The 24746-nt window shown below is 46.2% G+C and overlaps 1 protein-coding gene across 1 annotated transcript in view; it reads right to left on the bottom strand.

Moving 5' to 3' along the window:
• Window positions 1-1122: 1122 nt before the first annotated feature.
• Window positions 1123-24746, bottom strand: part of SIK2 (salt inducible kinase 2) — a 31738-nt gene continuing 8114 nt past the window's right edge. Inside the window, exons 4-15 of the mRNA XM_077788019.2 lie at window positions 23766-23927; window positions 16501-16625; window positions 14276-14399; window positions 13823-14043; window positions 12216-12368; window positions 10856-11020; window positions 7849-8077; window positions 6953-7237; window positions 6592-6755; window positions 6024-6140; window positions 4966-5057; window positions 1123-4533 (exon numbers count right to left, since the gene is read on the bottom strand). Coding sequence (XP_077644145.2) covers window positions 3942-4533; window positions 4966-5057; window positions 6024-6140; window positions 6592-6755; window positions 6953-7237; window positions 7849-8077; window positions 10856-11020; window positions 12216-12368; window positions 13823-14043; window positions 14276-14399; window positions 16501-16625; window positions 23766-23927 — 2429 coding nt within the window. The 3' untranslated portion in view covers window positions 1123-3941. The remainder of the gene's footprint in view (window positions 4534-4965; window positions 5058-6023; window positions 6141-6591; window positions 6756-6952; window positions 7238-7848; window positions 8078-10855; window positions 11021-12215; window positions 12369-13822; window positions 14044-14275; window positions 14400-16500; window positions 16626-23765; window positions 23928-24746) is intronic.

Raw genomic sequence — 24746 nt, 5'->3', positions numbered from 1 at the left:
CATTTTCCAGTCTTGCACTTTGTCCAGCAGTGGAGAGAGAAAGGGAGAAGAGGAGAATTAATTCCTGCTGTAACTTTATAGTCAATCTGGCATATCCCTCGATTTCAGGATTGTCCAAGCCAGCTGAGCTGTGGGCACTGAATTCAGGTACCATTTTAAGGCTCCTCTTGGATTTTCCAAACCAGCACAGCAGCAGAGCTGTGTACACCGAATTCAGGCATAATTTTAAGGCTCTTTTTGTATTTTCCAGACCACCTCAGCAGCAGAGCTATGTGCACTGAATTCAGGAATTTTAATGTTCTTTTTGGATTTCCCAATCCTGCTCAGCAGCAGAGCTGTGTGGACTGAATTCAGGCACAATTTTAAGTCCCTCTCTAGATTTCCCAATCCTGCTCAGCAGCAGAGCTGTGTGCACTGAATTCAGGTACAATTTTAAGGTTCTTTTTGGATTTTCCAGACCAGCTCAGCAGCACAACTGTGTACACCGAATTTAGGCACAATTTTAATGCTCTTTTTGGATTTTCCAGACCAGCTCAGCAGCAGAGCTGTGTGCAGTGAATTCAGGCACCATTTTAAGGCTCATTTTGGATTTTCCAGGGTCGTTCCCCGCGCTGTCACCCTGCTGTGACCCTGTGTGCTGGAGTCCTGTGCCAGGGACTCACCCTGTGAGGGGCTTGTGGTGTTTTTTGTCCCCATGTCCTGTTTTTGGGGCCAGTTCAGTGTCAGTCCCTGCGTGTGCAGGCCCTGTGAGGGGTTTGTGGCGTTTTTTGTCCCCATGTCGCAGGAATGTCATTAGTGATGTTAAAACAAGAGCTGCTGAGGATCTTTCCACTGATTTTTGGTCTCATTTTAATTAATTTTAAACCAGCCTTCTATTAATGGAAGTGGAAAGTGCTGTGCCAATCCTGTGGCACCAAGCTGTCTTTCCAAATTCCTGTTTGGCAAAAATCAGTGGTACCAACAACCCCAAGCGTGTCAGAACCATGGTCTAGAAAATGGTGTAGAAAATCCAGTGTTTGCAGCAGACATCATTTTGTTTTTGAAGCCTCAGAGAGAAAATGATTGAGCCTAATGAAGACAAGAGTGGCAGGCGCTGCTTTAGCTCACTAGAAATTTAAAAAATGAAATGCACATATTCTTTATTGTGTATTAATACACTGTAACTGCTTTACAGAGTCCAGCAGATCAGTTGCATGTAAATACTACAGATGAACTTGCCAAACTGGAGCTCACAAAACTAGTGCATTTATCCCAAAGCAGAGACTAAACCCTCTAAATCCTTAAAAAAATACATTAAAGAACATACCACACACACACATATTGCACTTTTCTCCGTATGAAATTTGTACCCCATATACATCACACCAAAGTCTCTTCAAAGGAGGCTGTAGTACAAGATAATAAAGCTAATAATTACTCTAACAGTAGTGTACACAGTTCTCTAATGTTAGAACAGAAGAGATTGGAACTTTTAAAAAAGCCACTTCAAAGGAGTAGAAAGTGGTGCCCAATGGATCCTCTCTATATGAGAAGGCTTCAGAAGCCTTTTAGTCCTAATTGGCTTAAAGAAAATTACACGAAATGTTAAATATGCTTTTGGCTGAGGGGAACGAGTCAGCCTAAACTACATTAAAAAATACTGCAGCTTCCCCCTGCCCAGCACTGCAAAGCTCAGAGGAGTTCACGCGGGTTGGCACATCCTGATAAACGAATTGCAGAACTCCAGAACGGAATTATTTTTATCTTTTGAGTCCTGAAACGTGCAGGATCCTGGAGCTGGATGGGGAAGGAAGTGGTTATTGTTCTGGCAGTCACCCAGCTCCTGGAGCAGCACTGGGGCTGTCCTGGAAGCAGCTTTCACTGCCCAGTTCCATGAGGGTTTGGACAAATTTCACATTCCAGAACGTGTGGGTTCTGCTGTGGGGTAGGGAAGGAGGAGTGAAAGGACAGGACTCTGCTTGTTTCTGCTCTGCTGCAGGTTTTGTCAGGCTGTTTCCCTTCAGGTGTCACTGGGTCTGTGTGTTCAGTGTCAGTCAGATTCCCTTCTGAAGGGAAACCACACAACGAAACCTTTTCTCTCGGCTCTTAAAGCAGAGCTTTCTGGCCATCTTTCTCTCGTGATCCCTGTTCCTTCAACTCTCCTTTGAGAGAGAGAGAGAATCCCTGTGCTAGCAGAGGCACGAGCTGAGCATTTTGGACTGGGCCAGTGGGACCAGGTGCCTTCTGTCACCTGTTAACCCCTTCTCCCCTCACACACAGTGGCTGAACCCCTCCTATGCCATGTTTTAATGTGCTCTTATTGCTGTGAACGCTGATTATTCACCTCCCTCCGCCCTTGGGATTTGCAGGATCAAAGACCAAACCTTCCAGCAAACTCTGGTGTGATCAGCACAGTTCCCCTCTCGCTCTTTGTGCTTTGATGAAGCTGCAATTGTGCTTAATGTTTGCTCAGGAAAGGGCTGGCCTGGCCAGCTGGCCACTGGCCTGGCCCGGCCCACGACACTTCAGGGTCAGAGCCAAACCCCAGACTGGAGATCTCAGCTTCCTGCAGCTCCCTGAGACACCCCCCTCCTGTGACTTGGGTTTCATGAGTGGAAAGTTCTGCAGACACAGCTCCTGGTGGAGCTGGAGCATCCCTTGAAATGGTTGACACATCAACAGTTTGATGCTGAAATATTGCTGTGATACTTTCAGTGTCCTATATACACGAGCCATTCAAACACTAAGAAAGTTAAACATGTCCCACACGGTGGGACGTGTGCTCTGAAGGGACTTTGGCCACAGCAGGGATATAAATGGGGTATTTTTCTACTTTCTTCAGAAAAAAGCATGTAGGCTGATAAAGAACTGAAAAAGGCACAGCACTATCACTTCACAGGGGTGTTTTTTTTACTTTTTTATAAGCTCATTGTTTTTTTTATCCTTAAAGTTCTAAAACCCTAAATAATTGTCCAAATATACAAAGCTCAAGAAACCACCAGCAACACATACTGCAAATTCAAAACACAGTTTTGTTTGCTTGTTTGTTTTTAAAATGCAACCCAGGGACAGGTGGATCCTTTCCAGCGACCAGAACTTCTCCAGGACAGAGCCCTCCTGCAAAAGGGGGTAATTTTAAAAGCCACCCAGGTGGATTTTATTTTTTTTTAAATGCCATTTCCTGCAGCTCTTGCTCTTTCTCTCATGGCTCTCTTACCTTCTGTCTCTGTTAGCTCATCCTTGATCCTCCAGAATTCTGATTCCCACCCAGAGGTGTCTCCACACAGTCCCAGGTGTCTTTTGACATAGTCAAGGTGTCCCTTGCTGCAGATTCCTTCAGCAGACAGTGGAGAGCTCCTTGGCAGGCCTGGGAAATCCTGATTAGGTGCCAGCAGGAGGAAGCAGAGGCTGCCCGAGATGCTCAGGGCTGGCCACAGAGTAGTTCCAGACCAGGAGCTCAACCAAAGTGCAACTTCCCTTGAATTCCAGCTCGTGCTGCCGTTCTCCAGAGGATTTCAGTTGCCATCAGCGCAGACCCAAATCTACCCTGAATTTCAATGAAAACTATTGCTTTTATTGCCAAGAAGTACGATAGGTGTGCACTCACTCTCCTCTCTCCAAGTGGATGGTGGATGAACGCTGACAAACTCCCCGAATTGTTTCAGAAGGGGCTCTTTCCTTCCTCTGAAATTCATCTTTTTTGCCTCCTTCTACGCAGACTCTGTGGGATGAAGCTGCACTCCCTGTTCTCCAGCCCCTGCCACTGGGGCCAAACACCTCCTGCTTTTTTTCTTTTTTTATTCTCTTCCAGCCAGGTGGATTTTTAGTTCCCCTCTTAATTCAAGGGTCGAAAAACTACCATGAATTCCGAGGGGTAGGAACGGGGAGAGGGGTGGGGGTGGGGGGAAACCAACCAAAAATTCACATGCTTCTCCATTTGTCCTTCCAGTGTGCCCTGGGTGCTAATTCACCAGGACGTAGCCGCCGTGCTGGGGATCCACAGCCTCCATCATCTCACAATCGAAGAGTCCGGGCAGTTCTGACAGGGCCAGGGCGTCGTAGCTGGGCTGTGCCTCTGCAGAGCTGCTCTGGCTCTCGGGCAACGCTGCACTGCTCTGGGGGAGGTGGCACTGCTCGGCAGAGGGGACAGCAGGCAGCTCACAAGTCTGGTAAGGGAACTGCAGGGGCTGTGCTGGCTGGCCCTGCCCCGGGGGGGACAGCCGGGATGGGCTGGGGGGCAGCGGCTCCAGCTGCACCTTGGGGTACTGCCTGAGGAAGGGCTCGAAGTGCAGCTGCCCCGAGGAAGGCTCCAGCACGGGGCTCAGGGGCTGCTGCAGGCTGAACTGGGCTGGCTGCTGCTGCTGCTGCTGCTGCTGGGGCTGCTGCTGCTGCTGCTGCTGCTGCTGCTGCTGCTGCTGCTGGGGCTGCAGCTCCTCCGGGCAGGGCAGGGGCAGTGGGCTGGCCTGGGGGTAGGAGCTCTCTGCTATCTGCATCTGGTTAAAGTAGGCCTGCAGCTGGGACTGCTTCTGCAGGAACAGCCTCTTCTGGTGCAGCCTGCAGCCAGGACAGAAAAACAGTTATTTCTGCAGCACTCACACAGCTCCAAGCACACTGGAAAATCCCCGGGCAATCCTGCTCATCGGCTTTCGCAGCACATCAAAGCTAGCACCTTTCAGTGTTGTCACACATCTCCTCTGATAACTTAATCCATTTTTAAATTAACCCCATGCATTGTTTAGTTCAGTTTGTTAAGAATGAGATGCACTGTGTTTGTATTTTAAAGCCTGTTCACTGCTCTGGGGAATTTGGGAGCTGAAGATCACGCAGAGAAATTGGTAAACACAAGGCAGGACTTGTCCTTGCTTTTAAAAGAAGTATTGAAGTGAAACTTTGTTTTTTCAGATAATTTCTAAACAGACAAAGAGAGTTCCATTTCTTTCATTACTCCGTAGAGTCATTTTTCTGCATCATTTGGGGGATCCTCACCTGTGCTCCTGGAGCTGCTGTTCCAGACTCCGGGGCAGTTCTTTGCAGTAGAGCTGGCAAGTGTTGGGAGCTTTGGAGAGCAGAGTGGGCTTCTGCAGGGAAAGCAGAGCTGGTTTAAATAGCTTTTGATTGAATTAATTAGTCCAGAAAGCAGGAGAAAGATTTTTCCACCCCTCTAACTGCCCACAGAGCCACTCTAAACCCATAATGCTGCCCATTGGCTTCCAACCCTTAGGCAGTATTTTTGCAGGAGAGATTATATCATAAAAATCCAGGGAGAGGGGAAAGGGGAAAAAAGGGGAAAGGGAAGGGAAGGGAAGGGAAGGGAAGGGAAGGGAAGGGAAGGGAAGGGAAGGGAAGGGAAGGGAAGGGAAGGGAAGGGAAGGGAAGGGAAGGGAAGGGAAGGGAAGGGAAGGGAAGGGAAGGGAAGGGAAGGGAAGGGAAGGGAAGGGAAGGGAAGGGAAGGGAAAGGAAGGGAAGGGAAGGGAAGGGAAGGGAAGGGAAGGGAAGGGAAGGGAAGGGAAGGGAAGGGAAGGGAAGGGAAGGGAAGGGAAGGGAAGGGAAGGGAAGGGAAGGGAAGGGAAGGGAAGGGAAGGGAAGGGAAGGGAAGGGAAGGGAAGGGAAGGGAAGGGAAGGGAAGGGAAGGGAAGGGAAGGGAAGGGAAGGGAAGGGAAGGGAAGGGAAGGGAAGGGAAGGGAAGGGAAGGGAAGGGAAGGGAAGGGAAGGGAAGGGAAGGGAAGGGAAGGGAAGGGAAGGGAAGGGAAGGGAAGGGAAGGGAAGGGAAGGGAAGGGAAGGGAAGGGAAGGGAAGGGAAGGGAAGGGAAGGGAAGGGAAGGGAAGGGAAGGGAAGGGAAGGGAAGGGAAGGGAAGGGAAGGAAAGGAAAGGAAAGGAAAGGAAAGGAAAGGAAAGGAAAGGAAAGGAAAGGAAAGGAAAGGAAAGGAAAGGAAAGGAAAGGAAAGGAAAGGAAAGGAAAGGAAAGGAAAGGAAAGGAAAGGAAAGGAAAGGAAAAGGAAAGGAAAGGAAAGGAAAGGAAAGGAAAGGAAAAGGGTGAACGCACCTGGAGCCGCTGTTTCAGGTACTGAGTCTCCAGGCTCTGTCTTCGGGACAGCAGTGGGGGGTGTGCACTGTTGGGGAAAGCAGCTGGAGCCTCCTGCTGCTGCTGGGAGCCTTCCTCCTGCAGGGGAAAGAGGAGCAATCTGCATGGCCAGAAAATGCTCTCTTAAGCCTTGCTTTAAGGGTTTTCCCTGCCAGAGGTTCTGTGGTTGCTGTGTTCCTGCTCCACTCAAAACGACTCACTGGGAGCTCTTTAACATTCACTCTGCAAATCAGGCTGTGAGAGCTTCCTGCAGTTGTACCTCCACCAAGAAAAGGTGTTATTGACCTTTCCTAAATCCAAAACACCCTTCAGACTGAAAACAATGACTGTTGGCTTTGGAAAGCTGCAGAGCCCCTCACTGACACCACGAGGACGGGCAACGGCTGCAAATTGTCCAGTTTGGGGAAGGCAGAAAGGAGAATAGGACATTTAATCTGTCAATTAGCTCTTCCCAGATCTCCACACCGCCTCATCCTCTCCTGGTCTGTCTCAAAGCATTAAGATGGAGCTCGGTTTCTGCTTTAAGTACCTGTGCAGGGCTGTTAATGAGCTCCTGCAGTTGGGTGGCAGCTGATGTCAGAGAAGGTTCTTCCTCTGATCCCATCTGTTCATACAGCAGCTGGACTTTGTTCAGCTCCAGGATTCCTTTGGTTCGTGCCAGGTTCTGGAGGTGCTGCCTAAATGCTACAATTCCTGGAGAGAGGAGAGCAGATGAGCAAAACCCCCTTGTCAGAACAATCAGATTTTTTGGTCAGCGCAGGAGATCAGCTGAGTGATAACCAAGCACAGAGGGCACTCCCTGCTGTGTCTGGCTGTCACTGCGATGAAACCAGAAGATGAAAGCAGGTTTTTGTCACTGAGCAGGCCGATTCCTGCTGCAGAGGAGTTACCTTGGGTGAGGGAGGTGTCGGAGGCCCTGCGGCCCTCGCGGAAGCTGACGGGGGAGCGGTTGTGAGCCTCCCGTTTTTGGGAGCTCAGCGCCTGCATGGCGGGGTTGGCAGGTCTGAGCCCCAGGAAAGGGGAGGTCACCCGTGGGGCCTGCTGGCTGCTCAGCACCATCTCCTTCAGGGAAGGGGTCTCCCCCAGGAATTTCAGATCCCTCTGCACCGAGCCCATGTCGTACTCCGAGTCGATGCTGCCCAGGGAGGAGTTCTCATCCAAGGAATAGACTTTCCCTGGGACAAAAAAACCAAAAAACCAGGATGAAAGTGGGAATCACTACCACTGACTCGAGCTACTCCTGCCAACAGTGGCTATCTTAGAGTGAAGAGCCAAAAAAATCAATTTTGACAAAGGAAATGTCAAGTGAAACTTGCAGTATAATAATGGGGATTTGCTACTGGATTTTGCAGTTATCTTGCAGCAGCCAGACACTCTGCAGATGTTCAGTGGCTTGTCTGGAAAGTGTTTAGGGTTTTTTTTAATGCTGACAAAACTGTAGCCTGAAAGGCTTGGTCACCTCACTGGTGCTGGAGCCCAGAGGGTTTTATTTCTGCCAGCTCATCTTTTAGGGGATGAATGATTTGGGGACATTCAGTTGAAAAAGCAGCCAATTTTGCCAGATTTCTGTTGCTGTTGGGTTTGTGGCATGAGTTTAATCACTGTAAATTTGCTGCTCTGACTTTATACTGTCTCAACAGCAGATTTTGGGTTATTTCGTGTCTTTTCCTTTCTAGCAAATCCAAACTGTCTTGTACTCATCACTCACAAACCCTCAGGTTTTCCACCCCCAGCTAATCAGCCTGAGTGCTGGGGGAGAAAACGAGCTCTGAGCTGAGCTCCGTACCTGTGCCTGGCACCATCACCAGCTGGTTGGTGACCTCAGCCAGGGTGTGCCGCCTCTTGCCCCCTCGGGCTGCCTGCAGGGCAGCGAAGGCCTGGGCTGGGTCCTCCTCTGCCTCTCCTTCTGCCTCGATTCCTTCATCGATGGAGGTTTCCATCATGCTGGAGGGCAGCGACTGGCATCCCTTCCTCATCACCACGGGGGGCACGGGGTCCAGCAGGCAGCCGTTCACCTGGGGCACAGGGACAGCGTTGGGCCCAGCTCTGGTTGGGCCCAGCTCTGGTTGGGCCCAGCTCTGGTTGGGCCCAGCTCTGGTTGGGCCCAGCTTTGGTTGGATCCAGCTTTGGTTGGATCCAACTTTGGTTAGACCCAGCTCTGGTTGGGCCCAGCTCTGGTTGGATCCAGCTTTGGTTGGATCCAGCTTTGGTTGGATCCAGCTTTGTTTGGATCCAGCTTTGGTTGGATCCAACTTTGTTTGGACCCAGCTTTTGTTGGATCCAGCTTTGGTTGGGTCCAGTTTTGGTTAGACCCAACTTTGGTTAGACCCAGCTCTGGTTGGGCCCAGCTTTGATTGGATCCAGCTTTGGTTAGACCCAACTTTGGTTAGACCCAGCTCTGGTTGGGCCCAGCTTTTTTTTGAGCCCAGTTTTGGTTGGGTCCAGCTTTGGTTAGACCCAGCTCTGGTTGGGCCCAGCTTTGGTTGGATCCAGCTTTGTTTGGATCCAGCTTTGGTTAGACCCAACTTTGGTTAGACCCAGCTCTGGTTGGGCCCAGCTTTTTTTCATGCCCAGCTTTGTTTCCTGCCCAAAGAATCACCCCCAAAAGCAGGAAATCCCTGGCCTGAAGGCAGTTGGGATCTTTAACTCTGCTGGGTTAAGTAAGGCTTGTCATGTACAATTCTTCATTTCCTACTTACATTCCCTTAACACTCAGTTCCCTAAAACTAAATATTCCTATTCCCACAGTTCTGTGCTCTTCAGGGCTGTTTTTTTTGGTTTTTTTTTTTTTTTTTTTTTTTTTTTGTAGGGGATTTTTTTTTTTTTTTGACTTATTAAAAACTTTGCCGGCTTAGTCACAAGTATAAAATATTTATGGAATGTACAATACTGCTGTTCCCCCCTTCCTATATCTACTGTGCTCATTTATCACACTCAGATAAACAACGGGAAAAAAAAAAAACAAAAAACCCAGCCTTGAATTTCATCCTTGCAGGGCTGTGCTCAGGAATAACTCCATAAATGCACCTTTTTCCAGCACAACTCCACTTGATTAATGTTGTTCCCCTGCAAACACAGGTTGCCTGGAGAAGCTGTGGAATCTTCCTCCTTGATGTTCCCAGCCTGATAAAGTCCTGAGCAGCCTCCCACTACTTTGAATCAGATTTTTAGAGGCACCTCCCCAACCTAAACTGCTCCTAGGATTTTAATTCTGGTTTTATTCTCCAAGCCACTTTGCTATGGATCCTTCTGTACCTTAACTAATTCTTTGCCATATGGAATTTTATGGGTTTTAGGCAAAAAAATGTTTTTTTCTATATGATTTTATTTTTAGTTTACTTTATTATTTATATATTCTAAATACTTCATTATTAGCATATTTATTTATATTAGTATTTTTATATATTTTTATTTATAAATATTTCAATGTCCTGCAGCTTTTGGAGGCTCTGTCCTGTAATTACTGTCCTGCTGCACCAATAGGATCCCACTGGGTAAAATAAGGATGGAAAGAGCACAATCCTTCACCACAAAACCTGGCGCTGCTGCAGCTGACTTTATGTAAAAGATTTTTTTTTTTTTCTATTTTTTGTGAGCTATTCCTGAATTTTCCTTCAAGTCCTTTGGTATTTGGAAAAGGAGGAGTGTTTGGAAAAGAGGTTTCACAGCATGGACAGCAACTCTTAACAAATGGTCTTGAGGCAGCTCTATATGGTAAGAAAATATCAAGAAACAGCTAGAAATAATTTAAACAGCAGGAAAATGATGATTCCTGCAAAAAACTTGGGAAAACTCTGGCTCTGCTGCCTCTGGTTTGATTGAGTGGATTTGACTTCTAAATGTCATTTTTTGAACACCTTCTTTCCCATTTGGGACTTCTGCACACAAGTGCTTGGCACTGATGTGGCAGGAAGGAAGAGCAGAACCAATTCCACTTTGGATCCCCCCCAGTTTTTCCAGGGGTCAGAGCCTGGAAGTCTTTCGTGGCCATGTCCTACAAAAATTAAAATATTCCCAACTGAGCTCAGCCTTGACACCTCGCTGCTGTCACCAGTTGTTGACCTACCCTGGCCAAACTGCAGCTCTAAAGCCAGAGGGGGATGCAAAATAAAGCTTGAAATGTTAATTTTGAAGTGCCTTTGAACTGGTTTGTGCTTTCCAGCTGCCAGAGACCACCCAAGGAGGCAGAGCTGAGAACCAGGGCCACACTCTTGGTGCTGGGAACAAACCAGGGAGCAATAAACCCTTCAAACTGGCAGGCAGGAAATCAAACCCCAGGCAGGACAAAATATGCTGAAATTCAAGTTATAACGTGGTGCAACATGAGAGGAAACAACAGAAGTTTTATGAGAGTCACATACTTCATAAATGTAATTATTTTAAGCTATTTCCCCTAATTACTGACTCCAGATCAGGCTGGAGATCCTTTTGGACACTTCAGCTGCATCCAGGACCCCTCTGTGTAAGATGGAGCCTCCAGAGCTCTTGAAAATACATTTTAGAAGAACAAGGGAAGGAAATCCACTTTTTTTGAGGTTTTTTTTTCCCCCTTTCCAAAAGCAGTGTGGTGAGAATGGAACGAAAGCAAAGAACAGGAGGCAGAAGAATGATGAAAAAAGACACAGCTGTGGAGAGTCACAGGGAAAGAGAATTTGGAATACCTACAACTCTTGATGCTTAAATACTTAAATTTCAGGAAGCACTGCCGTGCTTTTAAAAGACAACAATATTTTTTAGCTGGAATGATTTCTGGAAAAAAGAGAAATAAATAATAGAGTGATTTCAAGCTGTACCTTTGGTGTCTCAACCCTTTCCTCCTCCATAAACGCTGCCTCTCCTGGGCAGCTGGAGGAGGGGAAGGAAAAGGTTTCTGCTCCTGAGGCTGAGGGGAGCCCTGGAGACTGCAGCAGCCTTGGATTTTGGGAATGCAGATTCACCGAGGGCACCACAGCTTGTGCCTGAAAAACAGAACTGGAGAACTCAAAACTGGAACAGCTTTAGGTAGGCAGCAACATCCAGAGTCACGGATTAAACAATGTGCAGCCCGGTGCCAAAGCAGAAGTGCAAGATTTATTTCTTGGTTCAGGATGGAGAACAGTCTTAGCCTTTAAACTTGGAAAACAACAACATTTACCACCCCCAAAACACCCGGCCAGCCCCAAATGGCATTAAGCTCAGTATTTATTGAAGCTGACTTATTCCCAGCAGCACAGACAGAGCTTGGGGCTTTCTGGTGCTCTAAAATTCCTTTTTTATATTGAGTACAAACCCCCTGACTGCTACCAGGAGGCTCAGGAATGGTTTCAATGACTTTTTTTTGGAAATTCCCTAAATCTTAGGAGAACAGGGATATTCTCCCCTGGTTTTGAACCTTTATTTCCTGGAGTGCAGATCCACACCACTGGCCAAAAGGAAACAATCACCCTCAGCCAGGAGCTGTGGTGCCACCATGTGTGAAAACAAATTATCCTTGGGACAACTGGGAGGCTGTAACTGAAGAAAAAAGTGGGAATGTGGCACTTACAATACACAGGAATTCAGTACAAGGAACCCCCTCCTAAAGATGTTTTATTCCTCTTTGTTCATCTGGCTCCACCTGCTTTTAACACATCTTAGAATCGCCAATTTTCTCTGCAACACTTTCTATCATAAGGACCAAGCTTAAACTTGGGTTTAATCTTTGCCAGGCTGTTCCTGGACCTGTGTTTTCATAAGTGAAGCCGAGTTTCACCTCAACAGAATCCATGTATCCCAAAGAAATGTTTTATTCCTCTTTGTTCACCTGGCTCCACCTGCTTTTAACACATCTTAGAATTGCCAATTTTCTTTGCAACACTTTCTATCACAAGAACCAAGCTTAAACCTGGGTTTAATCTTTGCCAGGCTGTTCCTGGACCTGTGTTTTCATAAGTGAAGCCGAGTTTCACCTCAGCAGAATCCAAATATCCCAAAAGCATCTTGTTCCAGGTCAGCCTTCCCGGGGCATCACCAGGAGACGAGCCGGGAGCTGAAGTTAAAAACGCGATCCTGGCTAAAGCCAAACCCAATATTTGCATTTTTGAGGCTTGAGGATGAAGCAGCAGCAAGCAGCCAGGGGTGGCAGGTGGAAAGGGAGGGATTTGGGAAGGGAAGGAGGTGCAGGAGGGGGCTGACCTTGGCCACGGTCTGCTCGGCGATGGTGCTGGGCCGGCGCTGGCGCGCGTCCATGCGCTGCTCCACGGGGAAGCTGCTCCGGTGAGACTTCAGCCTCTCCACCAGCAGGTAATAGATGGCAGCAAAGTGGTTGTAGCTCTTGTTCTGCAGGGACTGAGAAAACAGAGCACAGTGTAGGAATGTGCCCCCTGTTGATGGAGTGGCCAAATTATTCTTGGTCTGCTTAAAAAGGCAAAAAGCCCAGAAGTTTCTCTCGTTTGGGACTTCAGACCTAGGGCTGCCCAATTGGACAGAGGCCAAGAGGTCCAAACTGTACCCAGCTGTACCCAATTTGGTACAAGGACCCCTCATAGCACCTTGGGGACTTCACCTCAGGCCTGGGGCTGCCAGCTGGACGGAGACCAAGAGGTCCCACCCGGGTAATTCACCAGAAAAGGAAGAGAACAAAGGAAATAATCCCTTTTGTGGGGTGTTTTAGCAGGAGCAAGAACCTCTTGCCCCTGGCTTGGCTTTTCTCTCTAAGAGCTTTGTTATTTTGCCTTTTATTGGAACTTTTTCTGTTTCCAACACTACCTCAGAAGCCATCCTGCTAATTTTATGCTGTTTGGGGTAGCTGGGCTATCTCGGCTGTGATGGGTTCCTCTGAGAGCTCAGAAGACCTGGCAGGAAGAGAAACCCATCAGCAATCCCCCAGCAAACGTGGGAGCAGCCAGATGGGGGTTGGTTTTTTTGTGTTCTGCCAGAAAAAAAGAGAGATTTGGAGCTGAGAAGGGTTCAAAGCAGAGTGGCAGGGACAGAAAAGTATCAGTGCTAGGTCGTGGTGAGCTCCCAGGTAGATTCTGCTGTGAACCTGCACAAGGCACTGAGCTCCCATCCTAGAGGAAATGATCATGTTAGCTCCACAGGGAATCCTGGCATTTAGCACAGGGCAGACACATCAGCTGCTTTCTTCCTCCATGCTCCTTCCTGATGCTTTTTTCCCCACCCTCTTAAAAGCTCAGAATTTGCTTGATTCTCATCTGCCACCCTCTTAAAACCTCAAAACGAATTTACTTTCTAATTCCCCCCTTGTCTCTCTCCAGCTACCAAGTTAATGATTTATCCAACTCCACTTGAGTGTTTTACACTCATTTGAGTGTTTTACTCCCATTCCAGTGTGTTTTACTCCCATTTCAGGCGTTTTCTCAAATTCCAGTGTGTTTTACCCCCATTTCAGCTGTTTTACCCCATTACAGCTGTTTTACCCCATTTCAGCTGTTTTCCACCCATTTCAGTGTATTTTACCCCGTTTTCAGGTGCTTTACTCCCATTTGAGGTGCTTTACCCCCACTTCAGATGGTTTACCCCCATTTCAGTGTGTTTTACCTCCATTCCAGTGCTTTATCCCCATTTCAGTGTGTTTTACCCCCATTTCAGATGTTTTACCCCATTTCAGTGTGTTTCACCCCAATTTCTGCATGCTTTATCCCCTTTCAGTGTACTTTACCCCCATTCCAGTGGGTTTTACCCCCCTTTCACTGCGTTTTACCCCCGTTTCAGTGTGTTTTGCCCCCCTTTCAGGCACTTTACCCCAATTTCAGCACGCTTTACCCCCATCTGAGTTTTACCTCCACAGTTTTCTGCTGGTCTATGCCCAGGCTGTGCATCAGCCTCAGCACCTGCTCGTTGTATTCCCCCAGGGAGGGCTCGTTCTCCTCTCCTGGTGGGTAAAGGATTGGCCTCTGGGCAGGAACTTCCACCAGCATCCACTTGTGCTCCTTGATCTGAGCAATGCTCAAACGTTTGGATGGGTCCAGGACCAACATTCTCCTGATCAGGTGCTCACACTCTGTTGGCAAGGGGGAAAAAAAAATAAGAATTATAAACTTGCTCAGTGATCTACCAGCCCAGAGCTGCGTCACTGCTGCTAAAAACCTCTCAAAACAACACAAAAAATCACATTAAAGTGGAGAAAAGCCCAAATTATTCATGGTCAGCAGTGCCATTCCCCCTGCCCACCTCCTGCTTACCCCAGAATTTATTCAAACCACGGCAAATGAGTAAAACCACGCTGCTGTTACCTTCTGACATGAAATATGGGATCCTGAACCTCCCCTCCAGCACTCTCTGCCTCAGGATGGGCAGGGTGGGTCCATCAAAGGGCAGAGCTCCACACACCAGCACATAGAGCACCACCCCCATGCTCTGTGGAGGAAAAAAAGGGAATTTTCAGCTCAGTTTCAAGCTCCCAGCAATGTCTCTGAGGGTGCAAGCCAAGCCCTGCCACAGAAATAATAATTTTGTGCAGAAAAAGGGAATTTAGAGGCAAAGGAAGGAGCTGCACATGGGTACCTGAGAAGTGAACCCCAACTTCAGCCGAGAATTCGGGATATTTTTATTAATCTCAGCCTTGCCCAAACAAAAGTAACCCTCAGCCAGCAGCCACTCAAAGTGAAAAACTGTAATATTTTACATTTAAAGCTGTGGGGAGGAGTTTCTATGAACAGTCAGTTTAGGGGATTAATCAGTGTGAGCAAAAGGGGAAATGATGGGCAAGAGCTCTGCTCCAATTACTTATTCCTGGAAGGATTTGATGAATTGACACTGCCAGTGGGAATGTTCTTGCCAAAAATTAAAAATAATAGTGATAGAACCACACCAGCCTGCCACAGCACCGGGTCTCTCAAGGGGGAAAAAAGCAGGTGTTGACCTCAAAACTTGGTAAAAACACTGAGATTTTGCAATTAAATATAGATTTTTTTCAAAAGAAAACCCTGTCCAAAACTGAACTGGGGATTGCTGCAAGCTGTGCACCTTCACAAAATCATTAATTTAGTATTTATTTTAAATACCAACACTTTCTCTGTGGGCAGGCAGGGCCTGTTAATGATTTAGGAGTTTTTACACTGAAGGAATATTTACCAAAGTTCAGGGATTCCCTTCTGACGCCCAGAGTGTTCCCTGTGTTTACCAATTCCCAAAGGTCCAGGGAGGCTTTTTAAACCAGTATTTAACAGCTGCTTATGTACACAGAACCAGCACACGGGCAGATAAATGCGTGTATAATATTTACATATTATAATTTTTATTATTTATTGTATTTATATTTATACATAATTTATAATATATATTATATATATTTATATTATATATAATTATATAGTTATCTATTCTATTTATCTATTATAATTTTATATTTATCTATTACATTTATCTATTACAATTTTTATATTTATATATTATATTTATCTACTATAATTTTTATATATTTAGATATTATATTTATATGTATTATATAACATTAACTGTTGCAGAACTGTTGCATGTTTGCATATGTATCATCTTCATGAATATGCATTTAACCAATATAATGACAAAATATATAAAACAATGATTTGAAGTTTAACTGGTGTGCTTTTGGCTGCCACCAGGCACCCAGTGCTGCTAATTTGTCCCTTTTAAACCATTTTAAAAGAAATAAAATGAAACATTTAAAAATGTAAAGAGTGAATCAGAGCAGGGATTGGCTTCTGTGCCTCAGAGCCCCTCTAACCTCATCAAGGTTTTATTCCCACTTAGCCCAGAAAACACTAAAAAGGCTCTGAAAAAAGCCAATTTCCCCATCCAGCCAGGGAGCTTTTGGAGGAGTTTGTTCCCCTCCAAGGTGCGCCCGCTGGGCACATTTGGCAGCCACCTGCACAGGTGACTCCAATTAATTCCAAGCAGTGCTAAAGGTTTTTATGGCACTCAGGAAATAAAGCTGGAGAGGAACAACTTGTCTGCAGCTTAAAAAAAATCAAATATTCCAGATGTGCAGCTTCAAGAAATCAAATATTGCAAATCTGCAGCTTCAAGAAATAAAGTATTGCAGATCTGCAGCTTCAGGAAAATCAAATTTTGCAGATCTGCAGCTTAAGGAAATCAAATATTGAAGATCTGCAGCTTCAGGAAAATAAAATATTGCAGATCTGCAGCTTCAGGAAAATCAAATATTGCAGATCCGCAGCTTCAGGAAAATCAAATAATGCAGATCTGCAACTTCAGGAAAATAAAATATTGCAGATGTGCAGCTTCAGGAAAATCAAAGATTCCAGATGTGCAGCTTCAAGAAAATCAAATAATGCAGATCTGCATTTTAAGAGCAATCAAATAATGCAGATCTGCAACTTCAGAAAAATTGAATATTCCAAATCTGCAGCTTAAGCACAATCAAATACTCCAGATCTGCAGCTTAATAGCAATCAGATATTCGTTCCAGCTTGCCAAAAGTTGACAGAAATGCAGTCAAAATAAAGAATAACTGTACCCAAATGTCCAGCTGGGGTCCCTCGTACTGCTGCCCCTCAAAGACCTCCGGGGCTGCGTACGGGGGGCTCCCACACCACGTGCTCAGAGGCTCCCCGCTCTTGTAGAAATTCCCAAAGCCAAAATCTGTGGAAAAAACGAAGGGAAAAGTCACTCCAAGCTCCCACTGCACCACAAAGAATAATTCCACGCCTGATGTGCCACGGTGATTCCATCCCAAATCCTTTCTGGGGACTGCCACTGATAATTTTGGGATGCTGGATGTCTTCTGATGTTGTTCCCATGCTGTGGAATCCTTGAAACACTGAGAAACCTTCACAAACCTGGAGGAGTTTTGAGTGGATTTGTAAACAGCCATCATTAAAATTCAACAAACTGACAATCCCGGCAGAAAAATGAGATTATTGACTCGCCAAGAGATAATCTGAGATTTCCTGAGGTGCTTTCTAGCCTTGAATACACAACAAATTCTGACAAGCTCTGGAGCTGGGAGGAGGGAGCTGTGCCAAGAGCAACAGGCATGGGAAACCAGGGGACTTTTGGGAAGGACACTGCTACTGGCACTGCCTGCAGCCCACAGATGAAAAATTCTTTTCAATGTTTCTTGCTATGGCTTCATGCAGGACCAGCTGTGGTCTGATAGTCATCAGGATTTTTACAATTCAGGGGTGAGAAGCAAAAGCAACGAGGCTGGTGCTTCTCCCCTCAAGCTGGGCAGCTGCTGGTGCTGGTGTGACAGTGGTGACAAAAAAGATTCAGGCTGTGGATGCAGCTCTGAATGCTGCTGGGAGGTGACAAACAAGGCACTGGGAGGTGACACACAGGGTGACATCAGGCTGTAGATCCACCTCTGAATGCTTTCAGGATGCTGGGAAGGTGACAAACAGGGCACTGTGAGGTGACAAAAAGGACTCAGGCTGTTGGTGCGGCTATGAATGCTCACAGGGATGCTGTGAGGTGACAAACAGGGTGACATCAGGCTGTAGATCCAGCTCTGAATGCTCCCAGGGATGCTGGAATGCTGACCAGCAGATAGCAGAGCTGATAAACGCTGTGGTTATCACAGGCTCTGCTGAACCATCCCATGCACCCCCTTTGTGCTGCCTGTGCTGCTCTGAGGAGCCAGAAAACCATGGGAGAACCCTCAGAATCAGAGAAACAAGAGAGGTTTAACAAAGCCTCCGAAAATGTCACCCTGGAGCTGGTTTGGAGTGGCAGAGGGAGCTGGAGCAGTGGGGGAAAGGAGTGGGGGCTGCTTTCCTAGCAGGAGCCCCAGCAGCCCCTCATGGAACTCACTCAAAACAAAGCAGTTTTGGGACAGTTGTGGTTTTTGGAGCTGGGAACCAACACCTTGCACTGCCCTGAATCCCTGGTACGTGCAGAACTGTGGCAAGCACAATTCTCTCCCTGTCAGGATTTTTCATAGAGGTGCACAGAGAGAAATGGAAGAGAAAACAATTTCTATTTCTGCTCCTTGTTTTTCCCACGTGGGATGTGTGTGGAGAATTGTTTACCTGGGGTGATGCTTGGTTGGGTTCTGGTGAGGATTGTTTGAGCCTGGTGGCCAATCCAACCCACCTGGGGCTGGGCTCTCAGAGAGGGGCACGAGTTGTGTTGGAGTCAAAGAAAGTAGTATGTAGTTTTACTATCCTCCTTTAATACAGTATATTAATGTATTTTAGCATAGTTATAATAAAGAAATCATTCAGCCTTCTGAATTGAGTCAGACATCAGCATTTCCTCCCATTGGGTTTGCCTGCATTTACAAAAAGTGGTGATGTTCACTGAGAGCCCAGCCCCAGGTGGGTTGGGTTGGCCACCAGGCTCAAACAATCCTCACCAGAATCCAACCAAGCATCACCCCAGGTAAACAATTCTCCACACACATCCCACATGGGAAAAACAAGGAGCAGAAATAGAAATTGTTTTCTCTTTCTTTCCTCTGTGCTCCTCTATGAAAAATCCTGAGAGGGAGAGAATTGTGCTTGGCACACAGAACCCCAAACGTCCTGTGCGGGGTCGGGGCTGGCACAGGCCATACCCTGCAGGGTGAATTTTCACACCAGGGTGAATTTTGGCACCTGGGCACCATCAAAGGCAGCCCCGTGGCCGGGCTGGCTGCCAGGGCTGCTCTGAAGGTCAGGTCCCAGCAGAGCCCAGCGTCACAGCAGAGCCCTGACGGGCAGGGACGGTGACGCCACCGCGGCCCGGGGACGTCACCGGGCCCGGGGCTGCCGGCGGCCAAGGCCGGCTCAGGTTCCAAACTTCTCCCTGCTGCCCTTCCCCTCCCACCCTCCTGCAGTTCTGCAACGCCTCCAGCTGCAATAACACATCAGAACCACCCCAAATCCCAAACCCCCCATCCCTCTGTGTAACCCCCCCAGCACCGTGCCACCTTTTCCCTTTTTTCCCCATTTCCCTTCTTTCCCCATTTCCCTTTCTTCACCTTTTCCCTTTTTTCACCCCTATTCACAGCCAGACTGCTGTTGTGATTTTTTTTTTTATATATATATATTTTTTTTTATCATTATTCTCTCGGAGAACACTTTTCTTCCCACAGGATTGGCTTGGCAACCGTGACAATGCTTCGGGAGGCACGGAGCCATTTCTGCTCTCCACGGAAGCATTTTGTGACACCTCCGTGTAGGTGTCACTAAATCTGATTTCTCCCCTCACTTATCTCGGATTTGTGGGGTTTTCAACATCCTCGTAGTGCTGCAGATAAACATCAGGTTTTTATCTCAGAGCTGCAGCTCTCCCTCGGGTGCCACCCTCATAAATCTTCCTATCAGATTCACAAATACAAGAACATTTATTTGTAAGCACAGCTAAAGAGAGCATGACCTGCTTGGGAGCACACGGATTTCAAGTCCTAAAAAAAGTGAAATTCTTTGCCTGTCCAGACTGGGATTTAAAGTTACCTCTTGGAAGAAACCACCAAAAAGAATCATGAAGAAATCTGAGCAGCAAAAAGAACAGAACCAATATATGAGAAGCGTCAGGTTTATGTTAATATTATCTTTAGATGATTCATTTTGTAACACATAACGGTTTTATTTCTGGCCACCAAAAGGACCTCAGGAGCAAACACATCCTGGAGGTGCTCCTGGCCTCTCTGAGCAAGAGAACTGCAGAACTTGCAGTGCTTAACTGGGTGGAAGAGCAGCTCTTGGCTGGCTCTGATGGTCTTGTGACAGCACAAACCATTGAGCTTTATTAGGAAATTCATGAATGAGAGGCTGGGAATTGCTTCCAGGAGCAGCCCCAGCGAGTGGGAATTCCTCCCCAGCCCCTGTGCCTGGGCTGGGAGTGCTGTCCTGTACACCTGGAGCTCAATTTTCCCACTCTGCCTTAGCCCTGCACTTCTAAAGCTTCAATTCCTTCCCTTTTCATGGCCAGGGAAACACCAGCATCCTGCAGATCCGAATTTCAGCACACACTGACAGCACAAAGCTCTGCCACACACCTCCTGACTGCCACTGGGCTTCTTCTTGTCATACAGGAATCAATGCCAGTGCTCTGTATGTCAGCAACTAGCTCTCAGCTTTAAAAAATCCAATTCTGTTCAAATCAGACAAAATCATTCCCTGGGTGGGGGAGATCTCCATTATTTGTTAGGGTACACAACTTCTTGTGGCCATCCCTTTTGTCTCCATTATTTTTCCCACACAAATGGCTGGGAAACAATTTTTAAGCACTCCAGCATAGATAACATCCATGAAAACCCTTTCAAAGAAAAAAAAAAATTCAGGATTTAGTCAGGATCCTGGATGCTTGGTCCATGGGCCTGCCTCAATTTTTAATTACTGCACTGTCAATTGAGTTGCTCCACTTTTTGGAGTGGCCAGGATTCAGTTAAGCACGAAGTAATCCTGAGTCTCTCATCCTTCCCCTTCCACTTTGCTCCTGTTTTGTCATGGCTGATCTGTCACAGCCATTCTGGACCCTAAGTGGTCATTTTTAACCCCAAAAATGTCTCATTCCATAGGAAATATCACTGATATTCAAGGGGAAAACGTGCTAGCCCTCAAAAAGAAACAAACAGAACAACAAAACAAACATATGCCAGCCACAGAATTCTAAAAGGACTGAAATTGGGCTCATTACCAGAGGACTGAGATTATATAATGGAGTGATCTTCTTAACATTTCCCTGAATCTGCACGTTAAAATGAAAAAAAAAAAAAAAAAAAAACCCCAAAAAAGGCCATCATTTGCAGCATTGTGTTCAGTTGAATAAACTCTGTGTTTGTGCAATCTGCAAATATTGGCTCTCCACAGTTGTGGCATTTGGTTTCTCAATCTCATTACCCCCTTCAGAATAATCTGGAATTTGGAAGGTGTAATTTTTTTGAGCGCACATCACGGCAGTGGAATCTGTTTTCCCGTTAAAAATGGAAACAGCCTGAGATTTCAGCCCCATCTGCAATCTGAGATCTCCCTGCCAGAGCCCTGCAACTTCTGAGCATCCAGAGCCTCTCGCTTGTCCCTCCAGAACCCTCCAAGGAGCAGCTCCAGAGCTCTTAATTAATCCATTCTCCTAAAATGCCCAGCAGAACTCCATCTGCCTGCCTTGCAGAGAGCCACAGGGAGCTTTTGTTGGAGGAGAAATGTGAGCCTGGCAGATAATGGGCACCGAGGTGCTGAGAAAGGCAAGGTATGAGCGTGGCAGCAACAAACCTGACCCACTTCAGGGGCTGAGCAGCCTCTCCTGACGTCAATCCACATTTCCAGCTCCAGCCTCCTCCAAAATACCAGTCCCTGCCTCACCTGGGCTCTGCAAACAGCAGGATGCCAGCAGCTCCTGCAGGAACAAAAGGAGGAGCAGGACCCCCATCCCGAGCTGGATTTGGTGCATTTCTGGCTGCACAGCAAAGGTTGTGCTCAGAGAGAGCACAGGGAGATGAAATGATGCCCTCGAAAATCAGCAAATCCAAAGGACACATCACCAACATGCAGCTGCTTAACTCTGGGAAGAACCAGGCAGGTTTGCCTTGCTAGTGCTAAGCACAAATTCCACGTTAGACCTGGCAGGAATTCCTCACCTTCCTCCTCTCAGTGGATATTTTATCTCATTAACACCTTCACTTTTGCTACTTACAGTAAAATTTGAGGGCTCTGCTCCCAACCACCTCCTATCTTCTACAAAATAAACCCATCAAAGCTCTCGCCTCAAGTTCTTTACTCATCCTCTGTTTGTTGTCCAGTTAGTGAGAGAGAAAAGATCCTTTGAATTCTGCCTGTCCCCGTCCTTTTAGAGCAATTTTAACACAAAACTGCTGGATTTCAGTCCAGCCTCAAGCATCAAAGGTGGCAATCTTATGAACCCACAGGTTTTGGAACACTTTTGAAGGTTAGTTTATTCTCCTGGTGGCTGAAATACAGACGTAGCTTTGTGCACACTTCACTGTTTGACTAAAAACTATTGTATTCTTGAGGAGTAAAAAGCTTCAATAAAAGTCTTGCAATAGCAGAATGAACCAAGAGGCCCACTGGAAGTTAAGAAGAGCTTTATCAAAATAATTCATCAGAGATTGTGCTGGCTTTTTCAATTCCTGCATGAACTGAAATCAGGGAAAAGCCCAGCTAGCAGAGCTGGGATCCTGGCTGCCCTCTGTCCTTCCCCAGCCTGATAAATGAGCCATGAGGAAGATGAACAACTGGAAGAAGCTGTTCCCAGGGATCTGCACAGCACCAGATAACCCCAAAAATCCCAGATAAACACTGTGGAGTTCGTCATCCTTCTCCTCTGCAGTGAAAAATCCCTGAACTGACTGGGCACAAATCACTCCAAAGTTCCCAGCAGCCTGAACTTTCCTCCAGCTGCCAAGCTGGACACGGGGAGCTCTTATCAACCTGATAAAGCCTGACTGAGATGCACAGAGGAACCAATTAATGGGCTCATTTGCATGCAGCCCACCTGTAATTAACTTTGTGCACTGGAGAAGTGGAGCAGCAGAGCAGCTGGGGCAGGGCAGAGCTGGTGCAACCTCCTCACCCCATTTCCAACCCTTTTCCTGGGGATCCTGGACAGCTCCAGCACCAAAATTCCTGAGCTGCTTTGGAGGGAGCTTCTCCCAGGGGATTTGCATCCCTGAAGTGCTCAGGACAACCAGGGCAGGAAAAGCTCTGGATGCAGGAGCTGAGAGCCCTGAGGAGCTCTGGAAAGCTCTGCCAGGCTGAACATCAGTGGGATCAGAGGGCAAAAATGTGCCAGTGAAGGCAGGAAAGAAAGCACAGATGAACAACAGCACAGAAATTCCCTTTTTTCAGCTCAGTTCCTCAGAGCAAGGGGGTGACTGGCAGCCCTCAGACTGTATTTAGGATTTATTCAGTATAAACTGGCAGCCCTTGGACTGTATTTAGGATTTATTCAGTATAAACTGGCCTGGTGAATAAATTCTCTCTCAGCCATCATTCTCCAAGTGCTCTGATTGCCAGGAGCTGCATTCAAGGATGAAATCAGAAATGAGCAGAGGAAAAACACCCCAAAAACGGCAGCACTGATGGACCCACCTGGGGAATGCTCCTTGCACCATTCCAGAAATGCCAGCAGGGAAATGAAAAGGTAAAATAATCCAGGAATGCTTTATCATTTCACCTTTCTCAGCCTGAGAAAGGGAAATTCCTTCTCCTTCCTTCACTCCCCTTCCCTTCCTGCTCCCCTGTTACTGGGATTTAAAATTGCCTCTTGGTAAGAAATCACCAAAAAGAAACGTGAAGAAATCTGAGCAGCAAATATAAGAAGACTATTACTGAAAACTGAAGTTAACAGCCCCCCAAATCAAGATATTCTCTATTTTATCCATTTCCAGCCTCTCTGGGCTAAAGACAGCATGGAAGGATCCGTGGAATTGTAATGAAAATGATTTCTATTGCAAGCAACATCTGCTGTGTCTAAATTTATAATTAAAGTGAAATCATGCATGCAAAAAGGAAAAAAAAAAATCAATAAGCTTCCATTTTGAGAGTTTTTTTTTTTATAATGTTGAAAGAAGTTATTTGATTAACTCTGTTTTAACCTGAACATCTGGCAGCTTTAAAGACACCTACAAAAAATGTGTATAACTTTATAGAAAAACTGGTTTTTTTTTTTTCCTGGAAGTTAATATTGGAAATTTAGATGGACTTTGACACCCACCGTGGAAAAACATTCACGTGGGAAACCACGATTGAATTTCGGGCAGCACCGGCAAATCGCAGGGGGAAGTTTTATTTAAAAATTATTTAAAAATACACAAAAATAAGGTGTTGCTGCATGGAATACCTGCGATTTTGATGTTCATGTTGTTGTCCAGCAGGAGGTTCTCAGCTTTGAGGTCCCTGTGCACGATTTTCCTGCCGTGGCAATATTCCACTGCCGACAGGATCTGCCAGAATTTGCGCCGCGCCTCGGCCTCGCTCAGGCGCCCGTGGCTGGCCAGGTAATCTGGGAAATCACAAATAAATCAATAAATCTGCTTTTAATCAGCCTGGACAGCAGGCAACAACACTGCCATGTCATGGTTTCCCCCAAAAATCGAGCAGAAGGAAAATCAAATTAATTTCCAGCTCTTCGTCTCCCAGCCAATCCTCAAAAAAAAAAAATATAAAGGAAATTTTTTCTCTGTTTTTTTTTTTTTTTTTTAATCTGATCCTTTTTTTCTAGCTACCTGGTCAATATTTGCACAATATTTTCATACCAGCACTCATGATCTGGGAAATAAAAGCAGAACTCCAACAAATCAGGTTTAAATCAGGCAAGTAACAGCATGAAACAATCATGTACATGTTATAGCAAGTGACAATCATGAAATTCAGGGATTTCTCCCCAATAATTTGCCCAAAGGAACTCAAATCAGCTTCCAGCTTGTTGTTCTCCCAGCCAACTCTCCAAAAAAAAAAAAGGAATTTTTTTCTCTGTTTCTCCTTTAAGAGCTACCTGCTCAGTGTTTTTACAGTATTTCACAATAGAACTCAATGTGGGGAAATAAAAGCAACAGAAATCGAGCAAATCAGGTTTAAAGATTGAAACTCAATTATTTCTTCCCAATAATTAGCACAAAGAACTTCAAACCAATCTTCAGTTTGTTGTTCTTCCACTCAACTCTTAGAAAAAAATGGGGAAAAAAAAAAAGGAACTTTTCCTCTGCTCCTTCTTTTATGGTCAGCATTTTCCCAACCTGGGAACTCAAATCATCAGAAAATTTTATTTGTTTATTTATTTATTTATTTATTTATTTATTTATTCTGGGATCACCCCTGTCCC

Source organism: Lonchura striata, chromosome 24, assembly GCF_050655825.1.
Source record: "Lonchura striata isolate lonStrDom1 chromosome 24, ASM5065582v1, whole genome shotgun sequence".
In the NCBI taxonomy this organism is placed as follows: Eukaryota; Metazoa; Chordata; class Aves; order Passeriformes; family Estrildidae; genus Lonchura; species Lonchura striata.
This window is presented reverse-complemented; position numbering and strand designations above follow the sequence as displayed.